The sequence below is a fragment of the Acanthisitta chloris genome, unplaced genomic scaffold (genome assembly GCF_000695815.1).
Source record: "Acanthisitta chloris isolate BGI_N310 unplaced genomic scaffold, ASM69581v1 scaffold33374, whole genome shotgun sequence".
Classification (NCBI taxonomy): domain Eukaryota; kingdom Metazoa; phylum Chordata; class Aves; order Passeriformes; family Acanthisittidae; genus Acanthisitta; species Acanthisitta chloris.
This window is the reverse complement of record NW_008670392.1, coordinates 4,533-15,405: the sequence shown is the minus strand read 5'-3', so window position 1 is coordinate 15,405 and position 10,873 is coordinate 4,533. Positions and strand designations below refer to the sequence as shown.

General features: G+C 56.3%; 2 protein-coding genes across 2 annotated transcripts in view; both read left to right on the top strand.

Moving 5' to 3' along the window:
* Window positions 1-2,858: 2,858 nt before the first annotated feature.
* FA2H (fatty acid 2-hydroxylase) lies at window positions 2,859-7,899 on the top strand (the record flags this gene model as incomplete). The annotated part of the gene is made up of 6 exons (XM_009073666.1): window positions 2,859-2,954; window positions 4,647-4,789; window positions 4,898-5,004; window positions 6,287-6,459; window positions 6,939-7,191; window positions 7,820-7,899. Coding segments are annotated over 6 exons (852 nt in total), but the record flags the coding sequence as incomplete, so codon positions are not given.
* Window positions 7,900-10,418: 2,519 nt separating this feature from the next.
* The window catches only part of MLKL (mixed lineage kinase domain-like), a 4,585-nt gene continuing 4,130 nt past the window's right edge, over window positions 10,419-10,873 (top strand). Inside the window, exon 1 of the mRNA XM_009073665.1 lies at window positions 10,419-10,872. Coding sequence (XP_009071913.1) covers window positions 10,419-10,872 — 454 coding nt within the window. The remainder of the gene's footprint in view (window position 10,873) is intronic.

Here is a 10,873-nt window from a genome sequence, read left to right as displayed (position 1 = left end):
GGCACAGGTGGAAAAACTGGGTCTGGGCCGTTGGCAGAGCTGCTGTCTGCAGGCAGCATTGCCCTGCCTGGGCCTGGGGGAGGTTTCCAGCTTCTCTGCCTGCATCCCAGGAACACCAAACCCTGCACCAGACCACCCCTCCTGTCTGTAACTGCTCGCATCACAGCTGGATTTTGTTCTTTTAATGCCTCAAGCTCTGATGCAGGGCTGCATAGCCAGCGCTCTCCAGCTGGTACAGGAGTGGTGCTGAGCTCCCCACCTGATCCGCACGCTCGCAGATGGATGCTGGGTCACCCAGTCACTGGATAGCACCATGCCCTGGGTGTTTGGCCCCATTGCTTCCCAGCAGGAGAGCTGGTACCTTGTAGGGCGGCTGCTCACTTGGGGTGGCAGCTGAGGGTGGCAGTGCTTCGTAGGTGTTAACTCTCCCTTCGTTACATCAGGCCTCTTGCACATCTTCCCTGGCAGGGCCTGTTTGCCTGGGGACAACTCGGATGCATCAGCATCACTCACGGATGACAGCAGAGCTCAGCTCTGGCAGAGCCCCTTAGCCTCCTTCCAACCCACTGCCTATTTGGAAGAGGATGAGCAGAAGCCCCAGCACTGGACTGCTGGGGCCAGTGAGGGCTGGATCCCTGTGGGGCCCCTTCGTGCTTGGGGCAGGCAGGAGCATGTCACGGCTCTGGGGAGCCAGGCGGGGCACACCGGCGTGGTTTGCATCCTGGTTGCGCCACGGCTACCGGTCTTTTAATTGCCAGCCCCAGGGTGAGCAAGAGGAGAGCCTTCCTCCTACTCCCTGGCTGAGGAGAAGGAAGACTCAGGTGATGAGAGGGAGCTGCTGTAGCATGCAGGACAATGACATCCCACTGGTGACACCCAGCCCAGGTGCTAGTGGTGAGGTGGGATGCAAGCCCTCCAACTACCTCCCTGACCTGGGAAGACAGGGAAGCCTCAGGACATGACACGGTGCTGGGGCATCCATGGGCAGGGAAGCTGGAGGCGTGTGAACATTTCGGAAAAGGGAGGAGTGTGCTGGGCATTGCATCAGCCTGACTTTCTTAAGCATCCTTCCTGCTGCCGGCTAGGCTGTGGTGCAAGCATGGAGGTAGAGAGCACCAGCTCATTTCTCAGGGTGTCGATAAGCTGTTTCTCTCTCTTAAAGCCAAATTTTCTTCCAAAGTACCCACAGGGCAGAGGCAAAACCATAAGTTCACCATGCCTGGCTGGATTTCAAGGCACCCCACCTGCTCCAGGGTTTCAGGATGTCTGGCTGAAGGACAGAGTGTGAAAAGATGAAAGCAGCAGTGGGAATCCTTGCAGAGGGAGGTGGTCCATGGCATCACCTCACATCAGTGCTCTGCCTGCAGTAAAATTGATGTCTGCAGGATTCCAGGCTGGAAATGCTGGGTGGAGATATTCCTTCCCTGCCCACTGCCCCAAGCAAGGGGCTGCCTCAGAGGTGGGTAGTGCTGCTCCAGTGGAACAAAGGCTTGAAATCTGGCTAGCCCAGGAAACGGAGTGGGAGCACAGCTGGTGAGGAGTGCCTGCTGTCAGCAAACAGTGCCTGAGCCCTGCCTCAGTGTCACCAACAGGCACAGAGTAAAGTCCTGACCGCCCCGGCGAGGTGACACCAGTTCTCCTGCATTTCAGCCCCCATACGGTTGCCAGTGGGGGTAATCCTAGTGAATGATGATGGCATTGCACCCCTCTCAGAGTAGTGGGGAGAGCATCTATCGAGGAGCTGGGAGGAAACCCTTCCTCTCTGGAAGCAGCATGGCTGGAAGTCCCATTGGGTATGGCTGTGCTGCGGCTGCCGGGCCACGCCGTACCCTGGTCCGGGTTAATGGGTAACTCAAGGTGACAAAGAGGGAGAAAAGGCATGTTTGGCACGTCCTGCAAGGGGAGCTGGTACTGCTGCCAGGGGGCACGGCTGGGGTGGGGGTTGTGCAACCTCACCGAGCCCCCCGGCAGCACGGCCAGCGCCGGAGCTGGCATGGCCATGGGAAGGAGGCCAGTGCTGGCAGCCAGCAATGTGTTTGCATCCAAGCATCAGACATGGCAGGTTTCTCCTGTTCCTCAGCCAGCCCTGGTAGTGGGACTGCAGGTGGTCTTCACCCTGCTGCTACTACACCAGCATGTCCCCTGCACCTCGGCGTGCCCTTTCGAGCCAAAACCAATCCCCACTCCTCATATTCCATAGCCCGTGGCAAAGGTGCCCTGCCCAGTGTTGCTCTGTGAAGGGCACTTTGCCTTTTTCCCTGGGATGAACTCTGTCCTGCTGTGTTTTCTCCTTTGCCCAGAGCCAGGGTGGTGGCACTGGCTGTGCCATGCTCTCCATCTCTGGCAGCCAAGCTTCCCTGGGGACCAAGGCACCAAGCTAGGCTGGAGAGCAGTGGGATGGGAGGAGGGGGTCTGGTGCCAGCATTGGGAGCACTAACCAAAAGATGCCCCTTGCTTTGCTGGCAGTGGGAAGGTGAGCTCTGTTATGGCACTGCCCATTTACAGGGGGAAATGCTAGCCAAGGCTCCAGGAGTTTCTGCATTGCCACCCTGGAGCACCATCCTAGCAACGGATGGGATGTTCCCAACACCAGGCTTGGAGGGAGGTTTCCAGAAAGCCCCAAGCACATGATGCTTGGTGCACAGTCTGAAGGGCAGCACAGCTCACTGGTGGCTGCTTCCCTCAGGAACCTGCTTTGCAGGAACTGACTGAGTTAAATACATCAGATTTTTCCCCATATTTATTTAGCAGGCAGGCACGAGCTTGCTCTGTCCATGCCCCTGGGTGCCACAGCCATCATTGTCCACAGCTGTGTCCACCACTGATGTTTCACCACAGGATTTTCCTTCTCTTTCCAGAGCTTATCCGAGACTGTGGATGAGAAGCCACTGGCTGCTGCAGCCCAGACCCCAGCACAGACAGATCTCTGCTACAAAACGGTGGATGTGGAGAAGGTAAGAGGTCTGGGGTTCCTCTGGAACACTGTTTGCCAGTGTGCTCCTGGGAACACCAGGTCTCCTCTGCACGAGCACTGGCTTTCTGCTGACCCCTGGGACAGGAGGGATGGCGTGAGGGAGCTGAGTTGATCCATCTGCTTCTGCCCTTTCTCCCAGTGCGAGTGGCGTTGCTCATGCTTTATTGCCCAGGCGTGGCCACACTGGGAGGCTCCCATTGCAGCAGCGTGGGAGAGATGGTTTTCTCTGACAGCAGCTTTACCCTTTCAGTGGGATGTGTTGCCAAGCCACACCTTGCTTTCTTTATTTATTTTTTTTCTTGCTTTATTTATTTTTTTATTTTATCCCCTTGCTTGAGCACTGGTAATGAGCATTAAGGGCTCCCCTGGCCTGGGCAGGGCGATCCCCGTGTGTGCAGGGTGCTCCCTGCCCTGCCAGCTCCTCCCCAAGCATGCTGCAGCAATGGGAATTTGCCCCCAAGGTGCCTTTGGCTGTCCCTGCCCTCCACGGCACCATCTGGCCGCTGTGCCTTGCACAGCCCTGACTCATAGGTGAGCATGTTTTTATCTTGCAGAAGGGACTTTTTTTTTTGTGCCGGAAACATCCTTCAACCCCCATATTAATAATTTATCACTGATCACCTTTAAAAGCAAATGTGCCATTTCAATGTGAACTTTTTGCTCAAACTTTCCCCCTACCTCCCAAGGGAGTGTGGCTCCATCCCTGTCCCGTGCACCAGCTGGGGTTGGTTCTCCTCCTGAGCTATCATGTCCATCCCTTCCTGCAGCAGAGGCCCCAGAATGCCCACAGCCACCTTGGCTCCTTGCCCTGAAATGCCCCACCACTGGCATGACAACCCTGGGTGCCGTACTGCCATGCCAGTGCTGTGCGACACGTGCGGCCGAAGAAGACCTGCCAGGCCTGGGGCTTGGCTGGGGAAGCATGGCCTTAAGAAACAAACATGGGACCAAGAAACCACGTTATCTGGCTGGGCCAGCAGAAGACACAACAAGGGATGTCAAGCAGTGGCAGAGGCAGTGCTGTTGGTTGTGCCTCCCTATTTTCATCCCATGCCAACATACGTGCCTGCACGGGTCCCTTCTTGCTCTTGCTGAATGCAACCATGCACAGCAGCGGCGCTGGAGTCTGTGTTCCCATCCTGCATCCCTACTGTCCCATCCTTTTCCACTTCTCTCCTCAGTGCCTGAGTGCCCAAACAGCTGTGGCTGCCCTGCGCGTCCTCCCCACGAGGAGACAAGTCCTTGGTCAGGGCAGTGCCATGGGGATGGGACCCATGTCCTACCAGTGGTGTTCTACTGCAGAGTATCACTGCCCGCTATCTAATCTTGGCAGCTCAAGAGACAAAGAGTCTCCATTATCAGGGCCTGATGCTGAGCAAGGTCCAGGCACAGCCACTTTCACCTTGAACCGCTGGCAGGTACCTGGTGGCACAGGGGTGAGCTAGGCCCTGCATTCGTGGGTAGATGGGGCTGATGTGAGTCTGCCTTCTCTTGTCTGCCCTGCACTGGTGCTTGTGGGGAGCTCAGGGCACCTTGGAACAAGAAGCAACTGCTTGTGGGGCATGGGAATGGCTTTACAGCCCAAAATCCTGGAGCTGTGGCTCAGCTTTGTGCCTGGTACCAGGACAGTGTGTGGATCCTGCAGAGGTACAACTGCTCTCTGCTCCCTCAGGATCTCGTAGACTGGCAGAAGCCCTTGCTGTGGCAGGTGGGCTACTTGGGGGAGAAGTACGACGAGTGGGTGCACCAGCCTGTGGATCGGCCCATCCGCCTCTTCCACTCGGATATCCTCGAGTTCCTCTCCAAGACAGCATGGTGAGCTCCTGGGGTCTGCACCGTGCCCCAGCAGGTGCCTCCACAGGGAGGGGGAATGGCTCGCCAGCCAACAGGACACTCCTTCTGACATCTCCCTCTACCCTGTAGGTATGTGGTGTTCATGGTATGGACACCAGTGGTGCTCTATCTCAGCTGGGTCAGCTACACCTCCCTCGCTCAGGGCAACACCAGGCTCTTCTCCTCCTTCACTACAGGTATGAGCAGCGGCAAAGCCTTAGGGCTTTGCTTACTGTTCCCCCTCTTGGTCCAGGGGCAGGACAGCCCAGGGCCAGGGGAGACTTGCACATACCTTCCTCATCCCTCCTTCTGTGCATGCTCACCACAGGCCACATGCAAGAGCAGCAAGTGAGCACCTGTCCCTGCAGCCACCACCATGTCCCCTGCATGAAGCCACCTGAGCTCACCCACCTCCATCCCCTCCTTTCACCCACAAGACAGTTCCCATGGGGGATGGATGGAGGCACAGAGCCCACTGACCTGGGCTGCAGCCTGCTCTCTCTTGCCTCCCTTCCCTCCATCCCCAAAACCGAGCCCTGCCAGCACTGGGGTGTGTTCCTCCCCACGCTGACGCCCACCCAGGCCGTGGCTGGATGCCGGCGTGGCGGGCGAACAAACCCGGCTCTCAGTGCCACTGGCATCACACAGTGCAGGGCTTGTTTGCCCAAAGCGCCTGGCCTTGAATCTCCCACTGTCTGCTCCCCCGGGAATAACAAGTGTGGCCAGGGCAGGCTGTCAATGCAGTCAGGTCACAGCATTCATTCTACCCTTTTTTTTTTTTTTTTTTTTGCTGGGTTCCCTATTTTTTTTGCAAGGTGCCACCCAGTGCCAGCTGTGCCCTGCTGCGGGGTGGAGCGCCTGCTGCACCGGCACCCCCTGCTCCTTGTGGCATTTGGCACCTTGCTGCCAAGGTTTTGTTGGTTTGATTTCCTAAAAATAAGCAGGTTTTGCAGGGATCTGAATTTTACTAGTGAGGACACGGTGCTGGCAGCCAGCCCTGAAAGAAGGAGGTGGCTGAAAAATGCTCTGCGGGGGAAAGTGCCCAACAAACCTATTCTTTTTCACCCCTCGAAAAAAAGAAACCCCAACACCAGCAACACTGTTATACTGTCACGAGTGCTGCCTGCACAGATAAGGTCCTTCCTGTCTTGTTCTGATGGGCGAAGCAGCTTTGTAAGGATGGGGCTGTCCCTGGAGTGCATGTCCAAGCCCCTTTTGGCATCTTGGATGCAGGGGACCTCCTCTCACTGGCTCCTTGCAGCACAAGAAGCTGAATGTTTCTGTAAATTAATGGGAATCAAAGGAAAACATGTTTTGGAGCAGTGTTTGGGAAGGTAGCTTCCTGGGGAAGCTCAGAGCAGAAAGCAGATGAGAGGTGGGAGGGAGGGAGAGCACCTGGATGCCAATGGGAAGATGGTGATGGATAAGAGCATGTGCATGTTGCCTGCCCTGCTGATCGCTGCATGTCTCCTTGTGTAGAGTACTCCATCCCTGTCCACAAATACTACTTCCCCTTCATCTTCCTCCTGGGGATGTTCCTGTGGTCCCTGCTAGAGTACCTCATCCATCGCTTTGTCTTCCACATGAAGCCACCTGCTAGTAACTACTATCTCATCACGCTGCATTTCTTGCTGCATGGGCAGCATCACAAGGTGAGTCGTAGCTCCTGCCTCCACTGGCGCCTGCCGGGCCATGGGAATGGTGCCCTTTGCTCTGGCACAGCCTGTTTCTGTGTGGCCTTTGCCCAGGTAGAGCCTGTTTGTGCCTGTTTAACGTGACTGGTGGCATCCAGGCAGGGCCCTTACCCAACACCGACGAGGGCTTGGAGGAGCTGGAGTTAAATCGGCAAGCTCTGACTGGGTGAGGGGGAAGACCAAAAAAGCCATGGGCTCCCTCTAGCTTCGCTGGAGGAAATGTCCTTGTGGAGCCTGGGACCTGCGAGCCAAAGCCACCACCTGCCAGGCCACCTTGGCATGCATGGAGAGCTGCTCTTACCACCGGGTACACCTTTGGGGAGGGTTTCTGGGGTTGGCTTCTCCCAAATGGGCTTCCCTAATGCTTGGCAGGGATGTGCTAGGGGAGGTAGGGTGAGCTAGGAGCTGCTTGTCCCACCATCCCTCTCTGTTTCCAGTCTCCCTTCGACAGCTCCCGCCTGGTGTTCCCTCCCGTGCCAGCCTCACTGGTGATCGGCTTCTTCTACGGTGTCCTGCGGCTGCTGCTGCCCGAGGTGCTGGGGCTCTCCGTGTTTGTCGGGGGGCTCTGCGGCTACGTCATCTACGACATGATGCACTATTACCTCCACTACGGCTCACCCAAAAAAGGCACCTACCTGTATGGCCTGAAGGCTTATCACGTCAAGCACCACTTTGAACACCAAAAATCAGGTAGTGTCATGTTCCCTGTGCATGCTGGTGGGGGCAAAGGCTGTTAAAGCCCAGTCTACCTGCATGTGTGCAGCTGATGCTCCAAAATACTTGGTGTTGGGATTTGGGATGGGGAAAGTCAAGCACTGCACTGCTGGGGGAACAGCACATGAGGTGCTGCAGCCCACGGGGCACGTTTCTCAGCCCCCAGGTTGAGGATGTAGAGCCAGAGCAGTGCAGGGGTGAAGGCAGCAACCTGTCACACAGACAGGCATCAATGCTACCTGGGGATGCCAGGGCAGAGGCCAAGCCCCCATTGTGCTGGGATGTGAGTGCTTGTCCTTGCCTAAGGGAGCATCTCCTCCTACCAGGAGGCGTTGGCGGGTGCAGGGTGAGGCCACGGGCTTCCCCAGATCCACCCCACACCTTCCCCAGCCCAGCGCTTGCTCAACCTGCCCTTTGCCCGGTTTCCTAGGAGAAAACGCCCCATCCAGATAAGCTATCATCCATGGGGCTGATGGCTCCTGCTCCCTCTGCTCTTCCTCCTTGTCCCCACTTTGCCGTCCTCCCTCACCAGTTAACACAGAGCCCCTGCACCACTCCATTGATGGTGGTGCCATGGGCTGAGCACTCTCTCCCCTGCCCGCAGGCTTTGGCATCAGCACACGCTTCTGGGATCACCCGTTCCGGACACTCATCCCCGAGGAGACCTTTGAGAAAGAGGACTGACAGCTCCAGCACGGTGCCCAGCTGCTGGCTCTGTCCCTCCTGGGCGGGGGCTGGCTCTGTCCCTCCCCAGCCCTTGGCCCCTGCCCCCTTCCTGGGAGCTGTGCAACAGCGGTGGCTCCACACTGGAGCATCCTCGTAGAGTACTGCAGTCCAACTGTCCAAGGGGACAGCAAAGGGGAGGAGGAGGTTGTGGGGCTCCCTCGGGGGCTCCTGCCCCTTCCTCGCTGCCCTCCAGCTCCAGGCCACGGATGCACGGGCAGGTCTGCTGCCTGAGAGATGAAGTGCCTGATGCTGCCCTCCCTCCTCTGCCCTGCCAGAGCCCCGCAGAGCCCCTGGCCCTCCCAGGGTACCCTTTCCCCAGGGCATCCAACACGCTGCAATTAACCCTATCGCCTAACTCGCGCCGAGGGGATTCCACATCCTAGGTCCTTCTCCTGGCCCGATCTCAGCACAGGGTTTTCTTGGCCTGCAGCCCCCTTGGGGGATCCTGCAGGTCTGGATCGTGTCTTTTTCTAACCAGAACACCTGTATCTCTCCACCAGATTTATCAAGTTCATGGTTTTCATAGACATTGTCTACTTGAAACTCAAACTCCGATGAACAGAATTACTCTGAGATGCCTTTTTTCACTGCTCCTGTGATTTTATTTTTTATTATTTTTTCCCTAATGTTTACTGCAGATATTTAAAGGTTTGGAATAATGTTATATGTAAAACTGTAGACACTACAATTGTAAATAAACTGTATATTTTGAAAAATAAAGCCTTTTACAAAGACTCTGGCAAATGTATCTCCCAGTGCTGCTCCCACATTCTCTCGCCTTTTGTGCATTTGTTTCTGGGTGCTGATGGCCCTCAGTGTCACCTTTCTTGGTTCCACTCATTGACCACAGTGAGGGAAGGACTTTGCAGGGGACATCTGTAGCAAACCTTTGTGACCCCGGGCTCTCAGTAAGCAGAAACTAGCTGAAGCTGCTGCTTCTCTCTGAAGTTGGGCAACGGCATCACATGCTGCCCCATGCTTCCCAAAACCAGCCTGGCCCTCTGACGAAGTCACCTGCAAAACTTCCTGTGCTCCCCGCAGAGTTCAAGTGCTGTTTCCAGCACCAGTGCCCACAGCTCACTTCCTTTGGTGCTGGGGGGTCCTCAGGCTGCAGGGGTGGAGAGGGGAGCAGTAGGTCCCAAAGGACCAACACCCCTCATGCAGGATGGGTGTTCTTCAGAGAGTCTTGCTGGGAGTGCAGAAAGCTGAGCAGGACGTGGAGCTGATGCTGCAGGTGTTACAGTGCCCTGGGCAAGCCTTGCCACAGGTGACAGCACAGCAGAAAGCACCTCCTGTTTCAAGGGGTGCTTGAAATAGCAGCAAGCATCAATACAGGGGCATAGCCTCCACATCCTCTCCCTCCTGATGCGCTTCCTGTGGGCAATTCCTAGTTTGACCTGGCAAAACCCAGCACAGGGGCATACAGCCCCTGGGGATACCCCAAGCAGCTTTCCGGGAATGGGGAGCTGTTGTGGCGTGGGAAGCTGCAGTGGGTTGCACAATGTCCCTTCCGCTGCAGCCGGAGCAGTGGCCAGGGAACACACTCTATAAATGTGTGCTCATCCTGCCCTGCCTCTCCAGTCTGCAGACACGGCCAAGGAGGAGGGCAGCGAAGCAGGACCAGGTAACAGCTGATTTCTCTCAGCAAGAGGACAAGCTTCTTCCTCGGGGGCTGTGCTGGAGAGAGCCTGAAGAGGACGGGAGAGTGGCTGCAGCTGGTTTCTGGGTGTGTTTCCTTCTTGTTTCCCCTCTCTTAGTGCTGGCTGCATCACTAGTGTGCTGCTAATTTCCCTGCCACAGGAGTGTTTTTCTGTCCCTGCTGCCTGGATGTGGGCTGGGAAGCAGGGACCATCCTGGCGTGGATGCTGAGCACACAGAAAGAGTTTGATTTAAAATCTTGTGGGATATTGGGAGAAAATAGAGAAGCTGGAGGTGCTGAGGCTGTGAAGACATGCAAGCTTTTATTAGATGGGTGGCAACAGAGAGAGGCATTGGGTAGAAATGAAAATGGATCTTTATGGTAGAAGATGTAGGCTCTGCAGGCAGGACCCCAGTGTGGAGCACGGCTGGAGCCAGGGAATGCTGGCCAGGGAATGCTTCTTGGGTCACTCCTGACCCTGCCTCTCTGGGTGTAAGCCCTCTGGGATGGCTCACACTAAATTAATGTACATAAATCAAGCCAAAATATGTCTTGCTAGTCCAGAGTAAGATGTGTCACTACTGTGGCTACCGATGTCTCTGTGCGTTCCCACTCCATTCTGTATGAACAGCCAGGCAAAGCAGAGAAAGCAAAGCAACCAGAGGAGATGTAAGGGGCCCTGGGAGACCTGGAGGGTGGTGTGTCATATCAGGGCTGCTCCTTAGGGTGGAAGACGTGTAAGAGCTGCATCCAGCTGATCTCCAAGCAGTGCACAAGGCTCACCTCCACCAGACGCTGCCAGCCCACATCCCCAGTGGCCAAGCCCTTTGCTGCAAGTATGGACACTGTGGAGAGGGTCCTCTCCGTGGCCCAGGCCATCTATGCCCAATTTGAGCAGGTGAAGTGCTGTAAGCACCAGTGCCAGCGCCTCATGGAGCGCATCCAGATCCTGCTGGAACCTGTGAGGGTCCTCAGGGCTCAGCCATCACAACACATGTCCCACCAAGAAGAGGAACTGCTGAAGAAACTGCTCTGGGCACTGGGGGAAGCCCAGAAACTGGTGACGAAATACAGCCAGACCAGCTGGATCCAGAAGTTCCTGCGAGCCCGCAGTGCTGGCGAAGAGTTTGTCTGGGTGAATGAGAGCCTGGAGGACATTGCCCAGGGGCTCTCACTCCTGCTGCAGGCTGAGCAGAAACAGGCTTTCCTGGAAGCTTTCCAGGCAAAGACATGTCGCAGGCAGGATGCTGAGGACCTGAGGGATGACAGGGCTTTCTTGGACCAGGTGATTGC